Source organism: Neocloeon triangulifer, unplaced genomic scaffold, assembly GCF_031216515.1.
Source record: "Neocloeon triangulifer isolate White Clay Creek 2 clone unplaced genomic scaffold, ASM3121651v1 ptg000015l, whole genome shotgun sequence".
Classification (NCBI taxonomy): Eukaryota; Metazoa; Arthropoda; class Insecta; order Ephemeroptera; family Baetidae; genus Neocloeon; species Neocloeon triangulifer.
The window spans coordinates 1,616,215-1,642,141 of record NW_026775557.1 but is presented as its reverse complement, the minus strand read 5'-3'; the positions used below and the strand labels follow the sequence as shown (position 1 = coordinate 1,642,141).

Below are 25,927 nucleotides of genomic sequence, written 5' to 3'. Positions count from 1 at the left end.
CTACCAATCAAAGAGCTTGTTTTTGGGTTGCGAAGGGTGAATGCCAACATGATCAATAAGAACTAAAACCTAATGAAAGGAAAATTTAAAAATGGTAAAATTAATTATATTTCATGATATTTTTATGAAACTATTTAAAATTTTGTTAAAATACACAAATTAAGCATTTTGATAAGAGCTCAGAATCTTTCTCTAGATAGGTTTTACGCTTAAAATAATTTTTGCCAAAAATCCGCGCGCTGCGTAATAAAAAAGGTTTAGCCAACTTAAATTAAATTCGATATTTTCTTTTATCATTTAATTCCAGAAAAAAGTGATAAATTTTATTGTTATTGGTACCAAAATTCCTAAAAAAATAAAAATTAATTTATTGTGCCTTTCAAAATAGCGGTCAAGAGGTGTGATGCGAATTTCAAGGGTAGGGACGTGGGGTGACGCGTGCCTGATGCCTGATTGAGTTGCTACCAAAACAAACACGATGGGCATTTAAAAATGGACGGCTCTGCATGTTTTTCTTCCACATAGTCCAGCAGTGCAATGATTTACTTCTGTCCGTCGTCGAAGTAGCATTTTTAGTACTGCTTTTCTATTTAAAGGTGAGAAATCGCCGTCTCCCGCGGCCGTTTGACCGTGACACGCGCGCACATTTTGGTCCTCGTACTTGAGGGTCACGCGTGTTTTTCGCACTTTCCGACCCCACTTGGCCATGTCGTCCCTTAAAATTGTCCTGTTCTGCTTTTGGAAAGTATGCCTCTACTCACTTATGTTTTTTTGCAGGCCCCAGATCAACCAAAGGCAAAATATTCGTCAGTTCCCGCAGCCAAGGTAAGCCAAGGACTCTCTTACATGAACCACTACTTATTTTAACAATTTTGGCCCATTTACAGATATTAATATGCGAGCAGTATGGGTACAAAAGCACCAACCAAGCAGACAGGTAAGTTCGGAGTCCATCAAGAACCCTGCTAACCCTTTACAAGCCCACAAGAGATGAAAATACATTCAGGGTCAATGCCATGGCTACTTTTCACCAGCCTACAAGTCGCATTTGAAAGTCTAGGAGACTCAATTTTCACTATTTTAATAATTTCAAATATATTTTATGGAAATTAAAATCCATTGATATTTACTTAATGCTAAGTTTTTAGTTCTTTGAAAAAAACAAATCAGAATCTGTTTTCAGTGTTTTCCATACATTAACTGACTCAAACCAGACTTCAATATTGGCACCTAACGCAGCTTTCAGGAATGTTTTGCTTTTTAAAATAATTCAATTTATATATCAAAACGTACTCCTGGACTTTTTGTGTTCTAGGAAATCACAGACAAATGTAATGCTTAAAGTGTATCAAAATTTTCTCCATTTTCTAGCTTATGCTCCTCTGATTTATGATTTTCAAATTTACAGTTCTCTTCTCCGACAAAATTATTATTTTTTTTAACTTTTGTTCTAGTTTTTAAATGAGAGGAACAGATCATTGAATGTATTATTCTCCATTTTTTAGAAAAAAAGAAACATAAGATCTTGAAGGGGTCGGGGATCGCAGCTCAGCCGTAATTCGGAAAACAAAAAGACTAATAGCAACCTTGATCCTTGTTTGCAGCTGCTGATGTGGCCTCTGACGAGCCTGACGGCCGGCGACAGCTGCGGCCGCGCGCCTGTCCCAACTGCCAGGCGCGCTTTTCATCGCCCCAAGAGTTGGAGAGCCACAAATGTCCAGCCGTGACACCTCCAGCAGCACCCGAGTCCCCTCGGCGCCGCAAGACCCGCTCGATGCGCACCGAGGGCACTCCAGCCAAAGCCCACCAGTGCGGCCGCTGCGAAAAGGCCTTCAGCAGCCCCGGGAAGCTCTTCCAGCACATGTACTCGCACACAGGCGAGCGACCGTTCGCCTGCAACGAGTGCTCCAAGGCGTTCTCCTCCAAGTTCAAACTGATGCGCCACTTGCTGATCCACACCACCGAGCGCAAACACCAGTGCCAGTTCTGCGAGCGTAGTTTTCATCGAAAGGACCACCTCAAAAATCACTCAAAGGTATTTCTTAAAAATTCGGATTTTCAATAGAAAATTTTTTCATAAACTACACATTTTTATCAAATGTACAGTTTTGTTAAAAAAAAATAGAATATGAATATTAATTTATTTTGTTATTTCAGGTCCACAACCCTGACAAGAAGGTGTACAGATGTGACAAAGAGGGCTGCCGGAAAGAGTACAACTCGGTGCTGAGCTACCGCAAGCACATGGCTGTGCATGCGGCCGAGGAGGGTGGGCTGGAGTGCGCCATGTGCGGTCGGTCTTTTGCTACCCGCGAGGAGATTCTCTACCACCTGAAGGTCCACGCAGGCTCGCGGACCGTCAAGAGCCCGAGCGAAAAGAAGTTCCAGTGCGAGCATTGCGAGCGGCGCTTCTTCACCCGCAAGGATGTCAAGCGGCACCTGGTCGTCCACACTGGCAAGCGGGACTTCCTCTGTCAGTTCTGCCCGCAGCGGTTTGGCCGGAAGGATCACCTGGTTCGGCACATCAAGAAGAGCCACGCAGGCCGAAAACCAAAGCGAGAAACCGAGCCATCAACGCAGCCGCCGGAGCCTCCTGACTGGAACCAGCCGGGTCCTTCTGGCATGCAGAGCCGGCGACGGCCTCGAAAGGAGGAAGAAACGCCTCAGCCAGACCAGCCACAACCTCAGCCCAGCCAGCCGCAGCAACAGCCGTCGAGCCAGCAGCAGCAGCAGTACGCATATTATCCAGAGCTGGGCATCAAGATGGAGGAGGATGACGGCGTCGAGGACCTCTTCCGACTAGCCGAGCCAAACCAGGGCCTTGAGGACCCACTTACCCTGATCGAGAGTCTCAGCGTGGATGAAAGCAGCCGGCTCGTACTCATGGAGAATCAGCCAAGGCCGTTACCCGGCTTCAGCCAGGTGTTCCAGCCGCAAGAGCCACCACCTCCGAACCCCCCTCAGTAGCAGAGGTGACATTCCCAGAGCCACAAAACGGTTTTTGTTCAAAGCTTTCGATGCATTTTAGGGCTTAGGCTCAATTTCACGCCAAAACGTCTACACAATTTAAAAGCCGCAACAACCTGATCTTTTTCCAATTGTTGATTTTTATCTCAAAAAAAGACCATAATTATGCTAAATTCCAAGAGCTAATTTTAATTTTAAATCTGCTCTTGAACCAATTATTGTGAGTTGGTTATTTTTCTTTCAAATAGGTTTCTTGGTCCATAATGTTTTCACTTTGTGCCATGATGAAAAAAAACCGTGCTCTTTAAAGGAGATTTTGGCCGCAACGATTTTTTAATTAAATTGCATTTTTTCTTCTCAAATTTTCAAGTGCGAAGGTTAAATATTAATTAAAATCTTTGAAGTTAAATCTTTTTCTCTCTAGTTCAATGAAGAGAAAATCAGCAATTTAAATTATTGGGTTGATGGCTTTTAACTAAATTATTTGCCAATATTTGGCAGAACTTCATGATAATGGTGACACGAGTCGTAACATCCAAGCAATGGAATTAGTGATGATTTTTACAAGTCAGAATTTTCACCGTAACTACCTCAGTCTTGTTCCACATACAGTAGCAATATTAATTAATTTTACAAACAAAACCAAATTGAGCCAATGCCCTGGTCTTAAGTTCAAAGCGGTCAGAAGACGTGATAAAATAATAATATTTTGAGAATTCGAAGGTGTACGTGTGAGAATGTGTCTCTCGGGAGACACGGCGTGGCTCTGCGCTGTTGGCCAAATGCAGTTTGTCAGTTCCTGCTGTCTTTTTATTTTCAATTATTCAAGTAGTCCTTAGTATTTGATGATAATATTGAATAATGTATTTTGCGCTGTGTTCAAATGGTGATGCGAGGATAAATTGTGTTTATCGGCCTCCAAGAGGTCGCTTTAGTAATCTACCTCGGCGAGGATTTGTGTGAGGCGGTCAGCCCCGCGTCGGAGTACAAAATAATTAAGTTATTTTATAATGATATAAGTTATAGAATCGGAGCCGGCCGCCGAACTCATCTGTACATAATTAATAAACACACATACACACACAACACATTTACACTAAACACTCGGTAAAGAAAAAATTACGAAAAACAGAAAAATGATGATGTGTAACTTTTTGAGATGAATCGTAGTAAGAGGCTAATCTAATGGGATATGTGATGACGATACACAACGTGCCTTTACATTATTTTTCGAACTCCATTTGTGATTAAGCCATGAATATGAACCGCGGGCAGGTAATTAGCGCGACGCAATTTCTAGTATTTTTGTACTTAGAGAGAGCAGGAGGCAAAATCAAACGATACATAAAATTACACAAGAGAGAAGTGAGAGAGAGTACGGCCCGCGATTGTGATGACGAGACGCGAGAATTAATCATGCGATTGGTATTTTTGTATTTGTAAGCCCTCTCTTATTAATTAATATTTTGATGGTAATAATAATTCATTAGCAATTAGCTACTTTCTAGCGTAATACACATTTTTGCATGCAGCATTCCTAATCTTACGGATGTGTTAGTAGATGATCGCGAGTCTTTATATTTTTTAATAATAGTAACAATAATTATTAACGTGTCGCAGTCAATTTCTATAAAAATATTCGAAAATACGACCCGATTTACAATTACGACGAAGGAAAACCGAACACGACCCGCAGTAAAAATCAGCAATTGTATTTTTCTAAGCAAATTATATACACATTTGAAAACGCGTACCTTTTTTGCGAAACGTTTTGTACGAAAAAAAAGTAATTAAAATACAAATTTTCATTTTCCTGTGCCTCAGCCGCCTATATAATATTATACTTTTTGGAAACGTTTACTGATTAAACATGAGATGTCGTGTCTTTGCAGAACGCACGTTATTTAAAAGTGCGATGGGAGCGAGTAATTTACTAAAGCCAAGTTGTTGTTGTCGAAAATAGCTAAACAGCGTCAACTCTGCAGACTAGCAGACAAAACATAAATATCTAGACCACAATCATAAGAGGAAAATAATATTCGTAAATAATAATAATAATAAAATAGTTGTTGACAAGATCTAATCTTTGTACCACAACGGTGTTCATTGGTGTTTAATCCGAAGTAATTACGTAACAACTATAAAATAAATAAACAAACGAAGTAGGGAGAAGAAGAAGCAAATGAAAAGTGAGAGCTGTAGCAAAAATCGTACAAGGGTTGAAACTAGTCAGTGCGCGTATTACACTAAACACAAACACACATGCATCAATTACACACTCATCCAATAATTGATTTTATTTTATAGTAAAAAAATCGATCTTTCTACAAAATTCAATTCTATACCTTTTTATAACGATATATGAAAACAAACGTAATGTACTCCCTTCTGAAATATTTAATCCAAAATTTTTTGCATCTCTCTTTACATCATACACAACACACACACGCTGTAATTAATTGAGTATAGGTTACTCTATTACCTTGTAAGCCTAGCCTGTAAGCCTACTTAGCTCGTAAGTATTGTCTTTGGTCACAGAGGCGAAAAACAACCCAGGTGATGATGAACTCTGGTGATGTTAGTTTTGTAAGTGCATGCCCATATTATTACTATGTTGTAATACATTTATACTTATGATAGTGCCAAACTTGTGAAACTCGACCGATTATATAGCTGAAATCAAACTTGTCCAATTTTTCTAATACACCAAAAAGTAAACAAGAAAATGTGCTGAGAAGAAAAAGTGATAATTTATAGGTGGAACTTTTCTTCCCAGACTTGAAGGCCTTACGTTCAACTTGTTGGAAAAATGTTGATTTTGTTTCTTGTTAGAAAACTTCTTTGATTTCTTGGTATGCTTTCCCTTTTATGATTTTCCTTTTGTACTGTGTACGTTCTAACGTAGTAAGATCTATACATACAGAACTCAGTTTGTGATGGAACGATATTTTCAATATTTTGCTTATTATAATTTTGGCCATTTTCCAAAAATGCACGAATATCTGATTCTCTGAAGCAGCTCTCTGGTGGCCTTCAACGCGAAACCAGCAACCGCACGTTTTGTGATGACGCATGAACAAAAGTGTGTGCCTCTTTTTGAATGTTGTATTCCGCGTAAAGAAACGAGTAGATTTTATTTTCCTCGGCAGACATGAAACTCTTACACACACACACACATTCATAATACTACTTGAAAAGTAATTAAACTTAAAATGGTACACCAGCAACCAACAAAAAAATTTAAAACAATGTATTTCATTGCCTAGCAGCCTCCATGAAAAATAAATTATGCTGTATTTTATCATGTCACTTTCAAGTGTTTTATTTTCTTTCTCAATGCTTCCATTTTGGCCTCGCCGCCCCACAAAGTTGCATGTCTGTGTGCTTCTGCGTCCAAAGTGCCTTCAAGAATGGCCTCTTTGCAAGCTCTAATCACTTCGACCGGACCTGCCGATCTCGATTCCAACCATTTGAAGGCGCCGTCCAAGTCCGAAACAGAATCCGTCGCCAATCCGATAGTTTTTGCTTCTTCGGAAGTCAATAATCGGCCGGAACAAGTCAATTCGAGAGCTCTGGAAGGCCCCACAAGTTCTGTTAGGGCTGTCGTGCCTCCCCAGCCAGGACTCAGGCCCATCTTGGCGTGGACAAAACCAATTTTGGCATCTGGAGCCATCAGTCTCCAATCGCAGGCGGCCACACTCATTTCGGCGCCGCCACCAAGGGCAGCTCCTTCGACGAAAGCGGCGGACACGAGTGGAAGGTTTTTCAGTTTTCCAAATACAAATTGGGCGAATTTGGCCAGAAGGAGGCCTTCGTCATAGGTGGCTGTGCCGAGGGACATTGCCAAGTCGCCGCCGGAGCAAAAAAAGTTGTTGGTGCCGTAGAGAAGGAAGGCTTTGCCTGATGACCAGTTGGCCAGGGTGTCCGCCGCCGCATCCAGCTCCATTAAAATTTGACCTTAAAATCAAAATTTCATTTTATATTAAATTTCAAAGTCACTTTTTTTTAATTATTACCACTGATGGCATTTTTCTTGTCTGGTCGCTGCAAACACACCGTGGCGATGCCTACACTTTCATTTTTCTGGACGTCCACCCTCCCTCCTGGGTATTTCAGCAGCAATTTTTTCGCTTCGGAAACGCTGGACGTCGAGAGGCATCGGCAAATCACAGCGCTGCGGTGCATCTTTTGAACAGAGACAAACGAGTCGTTATTATAAGAGCCTGTGCATTGGCAATTTTCCATTTTCTTAAGTCAAAACGGGAGGCCAATAGAAAATTCTCTTCGCAGATAATAATGTTTTGGTTGGCAACTCAACAAAGGCTTATTTCGGTTCGTTGCTTTTTATCAGTATACGACACGCATGGCTTGGTGCTTGCGCGCTTGATCGCTTGCCAAAGAAGTACTTATTATTATGCATAATTAATGCTATAACTTGAATAATTAATCCGTAATGACGCAGCAATTATAAAACGGCGCTGAAAAAACTATCTGTTTAATAATAAAGTTCAATCACTATTTAACTTTTAATAGACTTCTAATAGATAAATTTCAACAAAAATGGCATGAGTTAAAAAAATTGGCAATAGTCATATATTAAAATAGAAAGGTTACAGGTTGCAGTAAAAAATAATATTTTAAACAAATGTGTTATGTATTTTGTATGATTAAATTTTGGAGCCAAATAAACAAGATTATATTATAAAAATATTCATCATTTTTACAATTTATATTTATGCCCCATCTTTCTAGACAATGAACTCTTGATAAAATTAAAAAAAAAAAATTCATTCTTGGAGTCATAATTTTTTTTCTAAAAAGAATTAGGCAATCATTATGCAACAAAAATGTTTAAATATTTAAAATGAATTAAAAAAAAAAAAAAAAAAAAATGTATTGGGCAAAATATATAATAATTTTCTAGAGTAAATAGAATAATTTTGCTCTATTATTTGGTTGGGAGCTTTTTCTAGAGCTGAAAACGCGACTTTTCTGTTTGCCTTTCGCAAGTTCTGGAGGCGCGGGTCAGCGTATCGTCAAGTGCGTGTCCGAGCTGAGATCAAAGTGCTCTTCTCTCTCGGCTTGCTATCACGTTTGACCCAGGGTGCCTCAGCCGGTCACATGATAAATGGCTTTATTAGACTGAGCATCGCCTTTATCAAAATTAGTCTCCACTCATCCTTGCTTCATAGCAAGTTAGCAACGGGAGAGGTTTTTTTTATAAATCAACTTCTCGGCATCGGAATATATACCAGGTATGCACATCCCAGCGCCTTTCCTTTTTTGCTGTGTCACGTGTTGTATTATTTTTTGTTGTCATTCTGGGAATGGTCTTATTCTCGGAATCCGATGATGCTCGCAGAAACAGAAAAAAAACTATCACGTAACTCTCTCGCGGCAATTTATTTTCCAGCGCAGTCTGTTTCTGAGGCGGGTCGGCGCAATGAAGGCGGCTCTGGCTTTTCTTGGATTCGCGCTCGTCGCAGGTTAATTAGATTCTTTTCATATATATTATATAATTATGGTGTCAGTAGAGAAATTTTATGTGACAAATTTTATTTTAGTGGTGAGCGCGGCTGAAGTGCAGGTAAAGACGGCACCCGCTTTCAGCAATAAATACACCATAAAGGGCACCCTGTACATTCCGTACGCAGAAATTCGTGAGCCGTTTTACGCTTGGTTCGACAGCGAGGCTGGAAATAGCAGAATCGATTACTATGGAGGTAACTCAGTTTTTGGTCCCACCTTTTATAATTTTTATTACATAATTATTATTTTGATTAAATTAAAATAATTATGCCAAATTTAATGCTAAAAAAACTCGAGGCTGATTTCGCGGAACTTATTTTTTTGCCTTTTATTTTTTTTTTAATCCGTGAGCAAAATGTAGTTGCCCTTTCAATTTAATATAAAAAAAAAAAAAAATGGAAGAAGAAAAAATTTTATCTGCTTTAAAATTTTAAATATTTATAGGAATGGTGAAGACCTATCAGTTGGGAAAAGAAGGTCCAAATGGCGTGAGTCGCAAATTGGCGCCTGTGACGACTGAAACGCAGTTGAATGAGGAAACTTGCTTACAAGTCGATGGCTCAGCGGACAACTCCGTAACCCCGCAGAGTATTTTGCCTGACCTCACCGGATTTGAGGTTAAGAGAGCAAACATATTCAATAACAAACAAAATTAAAATCAACATCATTTTTTTCTTTTTTCTAAGAAAACAAGTAAAATAAAATAATTTTTTCAAACAGTGCATTGGAGAGGACATGGTGAGCGGACACCAGGCTGAGAAATGGCGCCTGGTGACCAAGAAGGGCGACAAAGTCAACAAGTACACGATTTGGATTCGTTACAAAAATAACCCTCTGGACCCTACCAAAAGCATCGCGGTTCCTATGCGTTATGAAATGCGCGGCTTCAACTCTCTGCTCGGCTCCCATTATGACCACTATTATTTGGAGTACGACTGGTATTCCTTTGAGGGCCCAGACTCCACCGTTTTCCAACTTCCAGACAGTAATTATTTTAATTTCTTGGATTTCTTTTAATAACTTTCAAAATATACAGTTTTAAATTTTTTTCAATAATATTTTTCTTTAAAAAAAATCCAACTTTCTTCTTTATTATTCATATATTTTATAAAAATCTCAAATTTAGACATGACTTGCACTGGATTCCCTGGCCCTGGAGACAAGCACATCTACACTTTCAACCCAATGAAGGAGTTCATTCACAACTACGAGGACCATGTTGACAACGCCTTCGAGAACTTCAAGAGGGCCCACAAGAAGGCCTACGTGGACAACAACGAGCACGGCAAGCGAAAGGACATTTTCAGACAAAATCTCAGGTAGAAAAATGCGAAAAAAAATATATTGAAATCGGATTTAAATAAATTTTGTTCAGGTACATCCACTCGAAGAACAGGGCCGGTCTGGGCTTCCAGTTGGCTGTGAACCACTTGGCAGACAAGAGCGAGTTGGAGCTGAAGGCTCTCAGAGGAAAGCAGTATTCCCAGGGTTACAACGGCGGTCAACCCTTCCCTTACACGAACCTGGAGTCTCTGAAGGTGCCAGAAAGCATGGACTGGAGGATCTACGGCGCAGTCACGCCCGTCAAGGACCAGTCCGTGTGCGGCTCCTGCTGGAGTTTTGGCACCACAGGCGCCATCGAAGGCGCCTATTTTGTCAAGTACGGACACCTCGTCAGGATTTCTCAGCAGGTGAAGAGGAGAAAAAAATTATTCGTTTCGGCCCAAAACTTATATTATTTCTCAGGCACTAATTGACTGCAGCTGGGGCTACGGAAACAACGGTTGTGATGGTGGTGAAGACTTCAGATCCTACCAGTGGATGATGAAGCACGGAGGAATTCCCACTGAGGAAGAATATGGACCTTACTTGGGACAGGTAATTCATAACCTAATAATCCACAAAATAATTAAAAACATTTTTTTTTGGCATGTTTTAAAATACTTTTGAAGTTAAATGTTAAATTAAAAAAAAAAAACCCAAAGCTTTTGGCTTCTCATTTTTTGTTCTGTCTGAAATCTGATTTGGATTTTATAATGATTTTGAAATTTTTTCCTGTCTAGGATGGATATTGCCATGCTGACAATGTGACCCTGACTGCAAAAATCACCGGCTATGTGAACGTGACTTCGGGCAGCGTGGACGCCCTGAAGGCCGCAGTGGCCAAGCACGGACCGATTTCTGTGGCCATCGACGCCTCCCACAGGACCTTCTCCTTTTACTCAAACGGAGTGTACTATGAGCCCCAATGCGGTAAGAAGAAAGAATCTTTTTGCCAAAATTTATAAAATATTTTATAATGCAGGAAACCGGCCTGAGCAATTGGACCACGCCGTGTTGGTCGTCGGATACGGCACCATCAAAGGAAAGGGTTACTGGCTTGTGAAGAACTCGTGGTCAAACTACTGGGGCAACGATGGTTACGTGCTGATGGCCCAGCAGGACAACAACTGTGGCGTTACGACCGACCCGACATACGTCACTATGTAATTTTTTGTGATCCCTTCGGGATTTGAGAGGCATTCTATTAAAATCCAAATTTTTTAAATAAATTTAATTTGTATAGCGCTTTATTTATTGGAAAAAATTAATTAGAACAATTAAAAAATTTAAAATACTCAATTCTCGAGTGAAGGTCCTATTAAAAATTAGATTTTACGAAAAAAAAATTATAATGTAAGTATTAAAGAAGTTTAAATTCCTGAAAGGCCTTGTTTGGGCTAAGCGCACTTTCTTTATGCTGCACAAGAGATTCAGAAATTAGTCTTCAAAAGACATCAGGTGAATCCTATTTTTATATAGCTAAATTTCTTCAAACATGCAATCGTTTTGAAATTATATTTCTTTTTGATTTACACTTTTTAATATTGGAAAAATAATTTAAAGTTTGTTTTATCTCAATTGAATAGAGAAACAATTTATTTAAAAAAATTGGAATATTTTAAAATTTGAGCATAATATGAGACCTAGCAGAAGTTATAATATATTATGTAAAATCAAGCATTTTACATTAAAAATTGTTTATCAAGACAGATTATTATGCTTTTTTTATATAAAAAATAAAAATACAGCTAGGCTCTAAAATATAAAAATTATTTTGCAGAGAATCTCAGTTTAAAAATGCTTATTTTGCAAAATTACACTTTGCCTTTGGGTAATTTTCAAAGATCTCTTACTTTGATCAGCATGGCAAGGATTTTTCAGGTACGACTTCGACCATTCGGTTCATTATTCTGGTGATTAAGGCGACCAGTTTGTCTTCCTCGATGGCACTGCTCCAATTTTGGCTGATTTCTTCGAGCGCCCTGTCTGCCGTCAGCACCACGACCGAGTCTCTGCTGACAATTGGAGACTCTCGGTCGCACACGACATGCAGGGCAGCGGCCAGTTTTGGGTCCAACCTTTCCAGACCCACAATGAGAAGAGCTTTGTCTTTCTCCAGGACTTCCTTCAGATTTTCAATGAGTACTCCGTACTCCCCTCCACGCAAACTTTCAGCACTCATCTCGTGTGGTGTTTTTCCAACAGCGTCGATGAACTTTCTCCCCAGGCACTGCTGCGTCTCTCGATGACCGTTTATGAAAAGGACCAGAGGGCGTTGTGGCTCCGTCGAGTTCAAAAAGTCTCGTCCTCCAGCGATCAAAGAAAACCAAGTTTCTTTTCTTTGACTAACAAAATTATATAGAAAGGATAAATTAATATTAATTTAATGGTTCCAAAGTCAGTTGGTTTACCTTGGGAATTCTTTCATTAACTTGTTCATATGCTGCTGAAATGTGAGCTTTGGTGGTTCTGGTGCAGGCTCTTTTAAGTAGTTCAATAAAAAAATAAATCCCAAGATCACTGACATCACAGTAAAAGTAAAAAATATTTTTTTAATCGTGCTAGTCCGGTTCCATTGCGTCCAGAACCAGAAGAGAATGAAATTTTGAGTCTTTTTGGTTTTATCCTCTTCTTCTTTAGATTTTTTAATTTCCTTTTCTGCATGAGGTTTTCCTTCATTGAATTTTTTAGCCTCCGAAAGTAATGATTTCATGTCCTCTGTGTAATATAGAGATGATGGGGCAGAATTATTATGAACTCCCGCCTTGTGATCAGAATCAACCTCTACAGATTTTCCTCGCTTGTCTCGCCTCTCTGTAATCCGATTGTTTGCTTTAAAGATAAATCTCAGTTTTTTTCCAAAATAAATTATGTACTTGAGCTTGGAGAGTTTGGAGACTTCCGATGACGGTGGTTGCTGCTGCTACTATTCGGACTGCTATTTGTACTTTCAGGTAGATTTCGGTTGCGAAGCTCCATAATTATTGTGTAAAAGACACAAAAAAGGCCTCTGCAAAAATTTACGAACCAGTTTACGTTTTGAAATTTTATAAACGCAGAGACAAAAAATTGAAATTTTATGATTTAGCTCAACGTGTGTACTCGCACGCGCGAAAACATTTGATAATTTTTTTTTTTTACATAATTGTAAAAATAAATTTACCTTTCTCTTGCAAAATTATACGAAGCGCAGTTTCCAAAATTCGTGAAGTTGATTTTTTAAATCATTCTTGAAAATGACGGATTGAGAAACATAAAAATTATAGATGATAATTTTCTTCAGCTCTGTTCCTATTTTTTGTTTATTGTTTTTTGTTGTCATACATGTTTGAGGTGGCTGCCGAAAGAGGGCCTGACATCCCTACCACCAAAATTTCTTAACTTTTGTGACTTTGTTTTTGTGAGATTATCATCGATATTTCGAGACTAATGCATTGTAAAAGCTTGTCCTGATAATAAGTAGAGCTTTATGTAGAAAGTGAAAAGTTCATTTAAAGTATTTTGCGCAGCTAACAAAAAGCAACTTCTGTCATAATTCCGATCGACATTGCCGACAAATCTAAAGTTTTTTTTTCCAAAGAACATTCTTGAAAGTGTCCGAGTTTGAGAGGTATAAATTTCTGCTGTTTACATACCATGCTGTTTTACTTCATAAATCACCCTTTTTTTACACTTTTAGGAAGTTGGAAGTACGCATATTTAATCGTAGTCGTCATGGGTGCGAGCAACCCTAAGATGAGTCCTGAAGAGGACCCTCTGAGCCCTGAGGAACGAGAGAGGCTGAAAGCAGTTTTCCAGCAGGTGGCTGGATCGTCAAATGTGGCTTCACGTGACAAATTGCAGGTAAAAAAATTCAAAGGAACATAAAAAATTCTGTCCATTTAAAAAATTAAATTGAAAATAATATTTTATTTCATTTAAATTAAAAATGCAAACAATTTCAGGCTTTTTGGCAAAGTCGAGTCACCCCTGCCCTTCTGAAGCTGATCATGGCCTACTTGGGCTCTTCACAAATCACATTCCACCGCTTGGCCACTCTTTACGTGCATGTCACTCGAGGTTCGACCGACGAACAGGCCTCGCAGATTGTGGCCCTTGCCTCTGGTGGTGGCAAATCGGCCACTTCTGGCCAAGTGGTGGCCTACGTGGACGCCCTGACGGCCTCCTACCTCGAGGTGGCGGCCAAGAAGTGGAGCCAGCTGCCTGTCGGGATGACCAAACTCACTGCCGTCGGCTTCTGCCACGACTTGCTTTTCCCTGGCAAGCACACCAAGGAAACCCTAGTGGCGGTGCCTCCCGAAGACCTGCCCATCACAGAAATGGAGGCCTCCAAGTGGCTTGCGGCCGCTCCAGTAGGCCTCTTTGCTATGCAGGCGGCCGTTTTCAACTGGCTCTTCTTCGAGGTCGATCCGTCCCTGGACAAAGGTCGACTGATGCCCCTGTGCAAAGGTCTGCAAGACCCGGCTGCTTCCATTCTGGACCAGGCGTCTGTGGCCTTTTTGGCCTCGGCTCTGCCACACGATTTCAGGAAGGAGTGGCGCTTTTTGTTCTCCAGTGCCATTCATGGAGAGAGTTTTTCCAAAATGCTCGGAAACACGATCTGGCAGGGTCCGACTTTGGTGCTGGTCAGGGACACGAGCGGACACGTCTTCGGTGGATTTGCAGTGGCCCCTTGGAACATGAGCCCGCAGTTTGTTGGTAAGTTGATTAAAAAAAAATGTGAAGTAATTCTTAATTTTAGGTAATTAAATTCAATTTAATTTATGCAGAAATTATACGTTTTTTTTAAATGCATATAATATTATGTTCCAGGGGACAACAGGTGCTTCTTATTTAATCTGAAACCCAAAATGGCCATTTACCCCTCAACTGGCTACAACGAGCACTACCAGTACTTGAACGTGCAACAGCAGACTATGCCCAATGGATTGGTAATTTAAAAAAAATTTCAAACATTTCGATTGCAATTTTTATTGCTTAAAACTTTTCATTTATACTTTTTTTTTTATATAATTAACATTAATTAAATTTAATAAATTTCCGAAAGAACATATAAATTTTAAATTGTTTTGTTTTTAATTTCGTTTCATTTTTATTTTAAATATTATTTTACTTTCAATTAATTTTATAAACAGAATTATTTGTGCTGTTGAAATTTGACGTTCTTATTGAAATTGGACAGATAAATTTTAAATTCATTGACTCGGACTTAATTTTGAAAATTTCTTCTTATTTTCAGGGCATGGGAGGGCAGCTTGGCTACTTTGGCCTTTATCTTGATGCCAGCTACGGCAAAGGTTTCTGTTCTGAGAGCTGCACCACCTACCACAGCCCCATGATGTCCACCACTAAAGATTTTGATGTTAGCCACCTTGAGGTCTGGGCTGTTGGTCCTCCTCCTCCACCACCAGAGGAATTGGTAAATTTATTATTAATCCAAGATTTTTAACATCCTATTTTGTTCCAATTGAAGGGTGAGCGACCCAGTGTGCTTGACTTGGACAACGAGGCAAAGGCAGTTCTGGCCATGGCTGGCAAGGAGCAGAAGAGTGATGGTTGGCGAGAACCTCCTGAGGTTGAATAGGAGAGCTGCAAATAACGGCTCAAAATCTTGTACTCAAGGCAGACTGGAATCGAGGAGAAGACTGCTGTATCATAAAATCTAATAATTCCACTTTTTATATTTGATTTTTCTGATAAGTTTTGTATTTACTTTGTACTGAAGAAAAGGGTTACTACTAATTAAAATTTAATTTAATTTTGCACCTGTTGGTTGTGAGACAGATTAATGTAATAAAATTTGGTACTTTAGGTGGCAGCTCCACTAGAAATGTTATGTAAGCTACATCGATAAATAAAGAAGTGTGCCACAAAGTAAATAAGCAGAAAGCGGCTCCTCATTCACATTGCTTTTCAGGCAGATCCATTCAAGCGATATAATGTGCAAAAGGCCGTAAAAACGTTGGCAAAACGACCTGCCGAAGAGTCGCCCGTTAGGCTGGGGCACGACTCGAGTGGCCATAATTCACTGCGAGGCGGTCGGTCGGCCAAGCGGCTGGCGCGAAAATAAGCAGAAAAAGAAACCCAATCTCACATCGGTTGCATAATCACGTGTGCAACCTGTGCCCGTGTTTTATTTCTCGAACCAAAGAAAAAGAACTCCTTGTCTTTGTCAAAAGAATAATATCCGCTTCTCTGCCGAGTGTAGTGTTTTGTTATCCGATAGTCTGGCTCATTAATTTAGGACTTAACAACTACACAGACCGCCCGACCAACAGGCCGGCATTAAAAGTAATGGAGGAGCTGCGAGGGCCCCCCGTGGTGTCTGCTCTTGGTCACCTGGTGCCCCAGCTAAGGTCACCTTCACAAAGGTCATCGACTTGAGTCGGTCGGTGCTGCATGGAAACAGGCTGCCGGCGTGCGAGGTGACACACACACCCGGGGCGCGAACTCGATTCAATGACACCACATATGCGAGAGCGAAAATGGCTGGAATGAAAGAGGTGCCAGAAATCGAAATGCATGTGCCGCATAAGCAATAACCTGGGTGCACCGCGTTGGCGATCGATCGTGGCGGGACGGACGGCAGTCTTACCAGATCCGGTCGTTTTTCACGTCGCCGACCACGAGGATTTGTCTCATAGCAGGGAGGTGACAATATTTATGAGACTTGTCATTCCAAGTCAATGAGTGAAGTATTATGAATCGAACGTGAATAACCAATAAAATAAATAAAATGACTAAATGACATATAGATTTAAAAGCCCATAAACGATGTTAGTTTGTTCTCATCTAAAATGAGCGTTTAGCAGATTTCTAAGAGATCTTCTATCAGTTAATAAATGGCTAAGTGCAAGGAACATTACATACGTCCATTTGTATAGCAGCATCAACTATATTTTCTTACCCATTTTTATTTTTATATTGCAATACAGCAACACAAGATTTATTTTGCAGCAAAATAATGAATTTTAATAATCTTATCCATTAAAAAGTTGTGCCATAATGTATAATTCTAATATTAAGCCAAATAAGCAAATATATTAAAAAAAAAAAAAAAAAAAAAAATACACCAAGAAAATGTCAAAACACTTACATAATTATAGAAACTGATAATGTGGTATTACATAATATCTATTTTAAATTTCCTCCATTGAAAATTGCTAGAGACTTTTTAAAAAGTAGACGCAATAAAATTATTTTTATGTTTCAATATGTAAATTAATTATTATTATTATAAATAAATTTGTTTTCTATATTAAAATATCTGTTTTATAATAATAAAATCTGCTTTTAAATAATTATAAAATTTATATTAAAATTAAATATTTTGTAAATAAAATTTAAATAATTTAAAAAAAAATTCATAGCATAACAGATATTTTTGTTAAACTTTTTTAAATGCACTGTTTATAATTAATTTTAGTTAAATTATTTTTAAATATTGTTTCTATGTTGAGCATTTATTATTTAACAAGTTTATATTATTTAATTTTTATTAAAAACTGTTAAAAACCATACAAATAAAATTGTATATGTATAGTGGTCGACAAGTTTCCATTTAATGTGTGAATAATACTGTCAATGATTGTAATTACTTTTTATTGGTAAAAGTATAAATTCTAGGATCTACTATATACATGAAATGCTTTCTTCAACACAATTTTTCAATTTAATAAAATTCCGAATTCTACATCCTGCTGTTGGAGAGTGTCTCATATGAATGCAGAGTCGTGCCCTGCCAATATTTTAGCTCAAATTTATCACCGAGATCACAGCCTATACGAGTCTGCATTCGTTTATCAAAAGTTGATCCGCGTTTGTGTGAAACAAAACTTTACTTCTCTTTCACCGCAGCAAAAGGGCACCACGTTCGTTTTCGAGGAAGAATAATTTGGAGCGTTGTTCTCGGGAGAGCGCCAAAGTTGATCACGACTTTGCGTTACCAAGTCAAATTTGCAGAAACGTGCGCGAAATTAATTCGCCCTTTGAATGTCATTTGGCCGCAGAGCTGATATGATAACATCGGAATTAAGGTGTTTTGTTTTGAAATGCAGGAGTCGCGCCAAATGCGTCCCGAAGGTAAACTCATTACCTGCAAGTCTCGGGCAGCTTTTTAATTCCGCAAATCTATAAATTATTCGCGTCCGCCTCATATGCTTAAGGGGAAATTTCTTGATATTTATGGGCACAAAAACCGGAATGGAGAAAAAAAGTACGTAACGAGAGTCACTCGGAGAAGTTATTTTCACATATTATCTACGAGATAAATTCAATTCCTGACGTGCCATTAGAAAAGTAAGTTTTCCCCAGCTTTGGACGGAGATATGAACGCCCGCAAAATTCCCGGTAAATTTTTATTATATAATGAATCTTTGTCACACTTCTTCTCGTCGGGCCAGTCTGCTGCTCCTTTTTGCACAATATCGGAGAATAGAATCTGTGGAAAGGCCAAAGGTGAGTCGCATAATAACGGCCCGAGCAGGCGACCTGGAGTCTGCTGGCAGCGCCTGATTCACGCACGTGTGTGCTGTTTTCCTATGCAAATAAATTACCGTCTCATCTTTGCCGTCCAATTAATTATACAAATTCAATCCCTCTGAGAGCACAGGTTCGGAAAAGATGCGGCCGTCAATTATTTATTGTAATTTTGCTGTTAATCCCATAGAGTCGTCTGATGTATCTCTTTTTTCTTGAAAGGTGTCCATTCTTCTTTTCTCATTCTTTCCCACGTACGTGTGCTGATAAAGTACGGATCCTGACCTGACGTCAAGCGGCAGCCGAGGTGCTAAATCCATTTCGTGATTTGCATCAGCACCCATTTTTTCCTCATCTCTTCGACGTGCGTGCGCGAGCTTTTTTGCGTTCAATTCCTTTCCTTTGTACGTTTCAAATTCGTTTGACGTACTTCACACCCCTATGTGTGCTTCAACCTGACTTTCTCAGAACGGACGGAATTTTTATAGCCACGACAATTAATTGGAAGGAAAATGTTTTCGGCTCCGAGAAGAGCACCTGTGGAAAATTCCCCTGCCTGCAAGTCTGCGTCGAAACATTTGTCAAGGCTGTGAGATTTTCTTATATTCCTTTTGTCACCTGAGCAGTTTTGCAACAATTAGTTACTACCCGCGTACAGGTTTGCGCGGCGATTTAAAGTAACACTCGGTGTCACTTTGAAATTTCAGCTCAGCACTCGTTGATAAATTGCACGTCTTTACATCCACCGCTACAACTTTTCAAGTTTTTGGCAGAAATTTGTCTTTCTTCTTTTGGTGCATTTATCATTTTAATTCAAGTACTTGGTTTTCCGCAGTCTTAAAATTAAAATAACGACAGTAATAATAATTTTAAAACATAAATTTTTTGAACATTTCCAATTTATCTCCACGTGGGCAAAAATTGCAACACAAAAATATTGGCAACCAACAGGAAACAGACGTTACTTTGAAGGCTTCAGGGTCATATTTGGTCTGTACGATGTAATAATATTTGCCTATTAAATTTGAATGAATGGGCCTTGATTTGGCCGGGCCTCTATTGTTTCCCTTAATTGGAAGAAAAATATATGCAGGAAGAGCGAATAAAACTGGAATCACAAATAAATAATATAATTAAATGTTAGTCATTGCAAGTTATAAGCAATAATTTATTTTCCACTTTATACGCATGCAGTTGTGCAAAGTCCATTAGAATAAACATGTAATGAACTGCCCCTAGCTGCATAATATTTCTTGATTCAATGTGGGAATTAAAAATTGCATATAATTAAGAAGCATTAAGAAATGTTTCTCAAGCAATCTGAAGACAGCATCGATTAATTCATTTGAATATTGCACTTTATTATTGTTTTTATAAGTTACATAATTGGAAAAGTTGAACTTTTTATGCATAACCTTTCCTTGTTAGGAAGATACACAGGGATATTGGTGATTTAAACAAATCTCAAATCTCAGAGATCAAGGTTTTTTCATTTTATACCGCAATGATGAAAAGCATTTTCAAATATTTTTGAATGCAGAAAAGTGCAAAAATTTTGTATGTATTGTTCAAATAAAATAAAACACCTAGTAAGATAATATTTTGACACTTTTGTTTTTTTTTTTAGTATTGAAAAACAAAAATGAATCCTACTCTGTTTTGTTTGAATTCCTATATAAAAATTAATTGGTCAGCATTCAAAGAATTCTCTTTTAATTGGATAGGGCAGTACCAATTTTACGCTAAATTTTGCCGCTTTTTCCTGGCGGCGATGCGAAATGAATGAGCCACAATCTCTCAATGGATTTTCTTGTCGTCTCTGGCAGGTAAAAAATGATCAAACAAGCACATTATAGGTATAGGATACGATTGGCGCGGAATATTACATAACAGCTGGCGAGCTGACCCCTGACCCGAGCAAAATAAAAAATCACCATCGCAGGTGTCTTTTGAGGAGTGCCTGTGTTTATATGGTATGGGACTAAAATTCTACACACACATATACATATGCACACACACAATAACGAAGGAAAAGAAGAAGCAACCAAGGATGCCTCGTCTGAGTCAGCGATTTTAATTGTCTCCTTCTCTCAATATTAAAAAAATACACGAGTGCGCCGCCGAGTGTTTTGTGCGACTCTGTGTGGTTTGTATAATGCGATGCTAAAATCTATTATAAATTATTGCCTCGCCTCGTCCATTATGCGAGAAAAATAAATGAGAAAAAAAGACGGTCTTGTGAGTGGTTTTCGCCGACTATACTTTTCGTTGTGTTGGATGATGATAATCACTCTTAAGCCAATTTAATTCGCGGAAACGCATGATTCATTCAGATTAAATTTGTCCTTTTCTCACCAATTCGCAAAATGGAAAAAAAATAATGATTTGACTAATATATTATATATAAAGTGTTATATAATAAATTAATAAAGGATATAAATCTGGACAAAATATTTTTTTTCATTTGCGATGACTGAGGAGTAAATTAAATTATCATATTCACCACTCGTTTAACTACTATGTAGCCATATGAGGCTGGCACGTGATCATTTATAAAAAGATATTCACTGAATCGTGATGAGCCGCCTCATGCATGAATAACAAAGAAAAAATGTTTATTTTTCTCGCCAGGCAACGAGTAGTACCTCAACGGACAAGCCTCATAAGGAAGATGAAAAATTAACGAATTTTTATTGAATTTTTTGCGCTTCCTTAAACAGCGAAAATTCTAGAGAATTCATCATTATTAAGAGTTGGCGGTGCTGTTCTTGGCAATTATCAATTTTACGCTTGAAAGGGAGAAGAGCACACGTCTGGTCGAGAGTCTGCGAAAAGCAAAAAGGTCAACGTAATTTGCTGTGCCAAAAAGTCAGACATTCTAATTAATTGCCCAAACCGAGGGTTACACGAGGGAAATTTCCAGAATTTAGATACGTGCCTCAAATTAAAAATTTTTCAAAAGTAATATTGGTTCATTTATAATGATTTTTTTAAAAGCCAAAACTGACATTGACTGATAAATCCATTTAAGTTTATATAAATTGATTTGGCAGTCGAAAGATCTCTGTAACTGGCGACTTCAAGGCAGGGAATATTTTCCTTTGGTAGTTTATGCACTCTTTAAACATTCAAACAACTTCAGTTTGTTAAAATAGTTAATTGATGCATGTTAATTTTATTTAATTACTTGTTAAATTCATATAAACGTCACTTGGGTTAATTATTAATCAGAGGAAACTGCTTTGAACTCGCCGCGTGTATATATGGTGACTGGAAGATCAGGTCTATACTAGCTTATGCAACTCTACCACATTCGTGTTAGGCAGATTGCCTAAGTGTGCATTCTGCGTGACTTTGCATGGGCGGCTGTGTGTATAGTTTTACACAAAATACATTTCCGTGATCATGTCCTTTGAAGTGGTCTGATCGTTGGAATATAAAACTCGCAAATCAAACCCAAGCATGTGTTTGTCTGAAGGAAATAAAGAAAGTGTTTTTCTGTCCATTGAGAGAGAAGAGAGGCGGAAGAATTGTATCGCGTCACAAAACGCGGGCAAAATCAAGCGTGCAAAAAGTTTAACAGAGTTAAGTGCTCGTCCGTCCTATGACAAAGCGAGCGCGAACAAATAATGGACGGATGGATGGTCACTGCAGGCGCTTTTTTTTGTTTTGCCATTTTCACTTTCGTGATGCAACCGGCGATGCATCGGTGAGCGAGCACTCTCATGCCGCGTGCACTTGTCACTGACTTCCAATTTCGAGAGCAAAAAAAAAAAAATATATTCGACACATAATGTCCTATGCGGGTGTGAGTTTTTTTGCTCAAGCTTTCGAATAAATGTGCTTGAGGGACCGTTAATCCGACTCAATATGTGTGTGATAATGCAATTTTTTTGTGTGGTTGAGTTGATGCACGCGCCACTTGTTGCATCAGCGAGCGGCGCACTTGTGACTTTTTTGCGAATCAATGAGTTGCACATGTGGCGTGAAAATGCTTTAACCACGCGATTCAAACGAGCAGTGGGCGTGAGAAACACAAATAATACTACTCAATAATAGAAGTCTGTTTGCATACCACAAAAGAGTTTTACACGGTTTTACATAACAAAGACATTCACCGATCTAAAATCTTGGCAAATAAATGATTTGAGTGACATTAAAATGACTTTATTTCAAAACAATGAGAAAAAAGTTTACATTTGAAAAATGAATTATTTTAATAGGCTAAAAGGAAATATTGATGCTTATGAATCAAAATTTCCGTTCGTTTCTTTTTTAATTTTTTTACAAAATATTTATTTTAATTTATTATGAAAATATTTATTGTACACCATTGGGTCTGCTACCAGAAAAGATAAAAACAAATCAAGAAATCATGAAGATCGAGAAGATTACAGTGTTTTCAAAGCTTTAGTTAGATTTAGATCATTCTTTAAACAGTCAAAGAAGTGATATTTTGATTGATTATGATGAATGAATGAGTCTCGTGTCTCGACTAAAATAAAAATTAAAATATGACACAGATTACAGACTGCAAGGAGTGACCTTTATAACTAAAATCTTTAGTTCAACAACTTGTTAATTGAGAGTAATATAAATAAATTAGCCAAGAAATTAGTTTTTGTTGTTTCATTTTTTTCAATGGATATACAGAGCATTTTAGTTATAAAATCCTAGAAATTAAATAAATTATAATTTTTAATTAATTTTAACAAAATAAAACCATGAATAATATTAACAAAATTAAATGTTTTTGAATAAAATTTTATTTAATTTATATTAATAGTTTTTTATATTAAACAATATATAAGAAAAAATGTGTTATATTCTCACAATTTTTTGTAGTTTTTTCTTATATTTGAATGATGAACCCTAATTTGAGCAGAAATTGGCTTATGGTGTGGTGCACTGATAAACTCAAATTTACAACTAAATATGCACAAATTAAAACTTAGCTTATCTAAACTCATTGCGTACCGCACGGTTATAGTAATTAAGGCTTGAAATTTTTATTGCAAAATAGCAGCTTCAATGCAAGATGAGCATTTAATTTTGAAAATAGATTACAAAATTAAACGTAGTTGCATCACAGCAAAGATGCCTCCAGTTAAATTTAGGTCGCAAAAGGGCACGAAATGTGTGAGTGGTCCTGCTGTGGGCTCTGCTTGACACCGCACGAGATGAGCAAATAGAGTTTGCTTTTATTTTTGGTATTACGTTTGATATTACGTGTGGCTCCGAAAAAGTTTGTTTTCGCAAAGACTTAATTTCAATTCGCTCTGCTTCGCCCGCAAATTGGTAAATAATTGAGCGCACGCATGAATGTCTGCAGGCTTTTGCGGTGTGCAACTCGTGCCGCTATTATTTCGAATTGCCAAGGTCGGTCCACATAACAAATAATAACACAAAATGCACTTTGGATTGTGAAAAGAACGACACACGACCAAAGAGCAGATGCGCTCTTTTGCATAAGTCACGTTTTGAAACTATAAAGAGAGCACTTGTAATATGTACAGTAAACTCTGGACGTTCGAACCCGATTATGCAAATCGCAATTTAACGCTTTTGTAAGAGACCCGGCATTAAATAACACGTATATTACCAGCAAATTTATATATAAATGTTGTTCTTTCCAAACAGTGCTGCGCATATAGAATTGTAAAAGACTATATTGAAGGCTACATCAATTTACTTTAGTTAGGATGTGTGGAGACTTCAACTCGTGAAAGAAATGCAAATTTGTAAAAATCAAGATCTTTTGAATTCGTTCCAAACCAAATAAAAGATGATGACACTTTATTCCGACGGCGGTTTGTGTAATTACATTATTTATATTTTACACGCCACACGCACAGAGAGTACACACACCTGGCACACACGCGGAAACGTTTCAAGAAGCGGATGGCAATGTTTCATACGGCGGATACACCATTTACTTAGAACATGATCAATTAGCACATGAGAAATATTTTTGATTCTCACGCAACGTTCTGATAAATCACTATAAATTAAAAATATTAAAAAGCTCCCTCTGGAAAATCTGGTTTAGTAGGCAACTTTTTAAATTTAAAAAAAAATCTGAGCTATTTATCGAATATACGGAAATGCAATTCTATTAGTTTGCCGAAAATCTTCACTTCAGGAGGTAAACAGTAAGCTTTGGTGCCTTAATAGTGACAGCTGTTTGTGTATGTTTTCAAAGAAAGCGTTCAGATGTTATTTAATTAAGAAGCGCGGCGGTGTAGTATAACGTTGAAAGAAAGCAGGAAATGTTCACGCCAAGTGGACGCGAAAAGAAGAGCAGAGAGGCAGGACCGGATAAAAGCAGAACGGGCATTTATTCTGTGTTTAATGGAGTAGCAAACAATACCAATTTGGCAATTCTTTACAATATTTTGGAACTTTTGCAATTGACGATGAAAGCTGCTTGGCGTATTACGTAGAAAAAAAATATACATATTTAATGTGAGTCAGAATGTTTGTTTTCATGTGTGGTCTATAATTAATAATTTTACTGTTGAAAGTAAATTTATGTAAGGATGATTCACCATAGAGGTAATTCTGCTGAGCAGGGATAATAATTTTACTTTGTTTAAAGCTCAAATTATTATATTGTTGTTTATTTGTCCAAATTGTTACATCACATTGTTTCCATTAAATTGTTGAAAACAATTTATTTGAATAGAAAAAAATTGTTGAAATTTTTTCACCAGTCATTATTTGCATTATTATTGTTGTCTAATTAATCTAATTCCTAGGTCTTAACCGAGTCTCATGATCTACTACTATTAACTTCTTTTTCAAGGCATAAATTTAGTGCTTTACCAACCTGGAACTATAAATTATATTTAAAATTGGTTAATTTACATTAAATAAACTGTGTGAAATTTTATCTTTTTAATTAATAAAAAAAATGAAACAAATAAATAATAGATAAAATTTATAAAAATATAACAAAATATTAAATTTAAAATAAAAAAGGTATTGTGTAATAAATAGTTGCTTAATTTTTTTATTAAAGCATTATTAAAATTAACAATAAACTAATAGTATAATTTTGTTTATTATAGCTTAATCAAAAAACGCAATGGGTTTTTGCTCTAATTGCAAATCCATTTGATTGCGGAGCAAAATTAAGAGCCGGAAAACTGCGGAAGTGCGCGCGTGAGGCTGCACGAGACTTGAGTGTTGTAGTGCGACATCGCAGCTTTTTTCGAGAGAAGTGTACGACACGTATGGCGATCGAGTACGTACCAAAACGGTACATGCACGACGACGATCGAAAGTGAAAACGCGCGCTCGCCAGCAGCGAACACTGCCGCACACAACATTTTTGCATGAATTCGTTTTCCCAATCAATAGCCAACAATAATAATTCACAATATTAGAGACCCCTTTCGCGTATAAATGCACGCGACGACAGGGCCCGCGGCCGCGCCCAGTGCGAGCGGCGAGCGCAGTCGACGCCCTTTGGCCGAAACGATCTTTCATATTTATTCTCTCTTCCTCCTTCACCTGAAGCCGGAATCATGAATGCGATATTCACCTTTTCGCTTTGCTGGCGCTCCATTTCTTTATCAAATCGGCCAGAGCTGCTAGTCTCGATGGGCTGCAGCAGCAGCAGCAGCAG

General features: G+C 37.9%; 4 protein-coding genes across 9 annotated transcripts; 3 read left to right on the top strand and 1 right to left on the bottom strand.

Annotated features, from left to right (window-relative positions):
- The first annotated feature begins 435 nt into the window (after window positions 1–435).
- Window positions 436–6,270, top strand: LOC132202644 (zinc finger protein PLAG1-like). The gene is made up of 5 exons (XM_059629672.1): window positions 436–596; window positions 778–825; window positions 888–937; window positions 1,605–2,035; window positions 2,158–6,270. Exons 3-5 carry the CDS (start codon window positions 907–909, stop codon window positions 2,965–2,967), a joined length of 1,272 nt encoding a protein of 423 aa, XP_059485655.1. The 5' UTR covers window positions 436–596; window positions 778–825; window positions 888–906; the 3' UTR covers window positions 2,968–6,270.
- On the bottom strand, window positions 5,618–25,925 carry LOC132202645 (ethylmalonyl-CoA decarboxylase-like). 5 transcript variants are annotated; one of them, XM_059629676.1, is made up of 6 exons: window positions 12,983–13,116; window positions 12,696–12,829; window positions 12,231–12,633; window positions 11,673–12,164; window positions 6,984–7,152; window positions 5,619–6,924 (listed from the first exon to the last, which is right to left on the bottom strand). In XM_059629676.1, the coding sequence occupies exons 4-6, from the start codon at window positions 11,682–11,684 to the stop codon at window positions 6,269–6,271; spliced, it is 837 nt and encodes a 278-aa protein (XP_059485659.1). In that variant the 5' UTR covers window positions 11,685–12,164; window positions 12,231–12,633; window positions 12,696–12,829; window positions 12,983–13,116; the 3' UTR covers window positions 5,619–6,268. The 5 variants fall into 5 exon arrangements, with proteins under 5 accessions (XP_059485658.1, XP_059485659.1, XP_059485660.1 ...); XM_059629673.1 differs by lacking the exons at window positions 5,619–6,924; window positions 6,984–7,152 and having other exon boundaries at window positions 11,036–12,164; XM_059629675.1 differs by lacking the exons at window positions 11,673–12,164; window positions 12,231–12,633; window positions 12,696–12,829; window positions 12,983–13,116 and adding an exon at window positions 25,844–25,925 and having other exon boundaries at window positions 5,618–6,924.
- LOC132202641 (digestive cysteine proteinase 1) lies at window positions 8,068–11,053 on the top strand. 2 transcript variants are annotated; one of them, XM_059629668.1, is made up of 10 exons: window positions 8,068–8,222; window positions 8,381–8,453; window positions 8,532–8,690; window positions 8,941–9,113; window positions 9,217–9,481; window positions 9,623–9,815; window positions 9,872–10,187; window positions 10,243–10,374; window positions 10,560–10,749; window positions 10,802–11,053. In XM_059629668.1, the coding sequence occupies exons 2-10, from the start codon at window positions 8,411–8,413 to the stop codon at window positions 10,984–10,986; spliced, it is 1,656 nt and encodes a 551-aa protein (XP_059485651.1). In that variant the 5' UTR covers window positions 8,068–8,222; window positions 8,381–8,410; the 3' UTR covers window positions 10,987–11,053. The 2 variants fall into 2 exon arrangements, with proteins under 2 accessions (XP_059485651.1, XP_059485650.1); XM_059629667.1 differs by having other exon boundaries at window positions 8,131–8,222; window positions 8,386–8,453.
- Window positions 13,171–15,700, top strand: LOC132202643 (MTOR-associated protein MEAK7). The gene is made up of 6 exons (XM_059629670.1): window positions 13,171–13,429; window positions 13,499–13,662; window positions 13,764–14,517; window positions 14,632–14,750; window positions 15,059–15,238; window positions 15,293–15,700. The coding sequence occupies exons 2-6, from the start codon at window positions 13,534–13,536 to the stop codon at window positions 15,401–15,403; spliced, it is 1,293 nt and encodes a 430-aa protein (XP_059485653.1). The 5' UTR covers window positions 13,171–13,429; window positions 13,499–13,533; the 3' UTR covers window positions 15,404–15,700.
- Window positions 25,926–25,927: the final 2 nt, after the last annotated feature.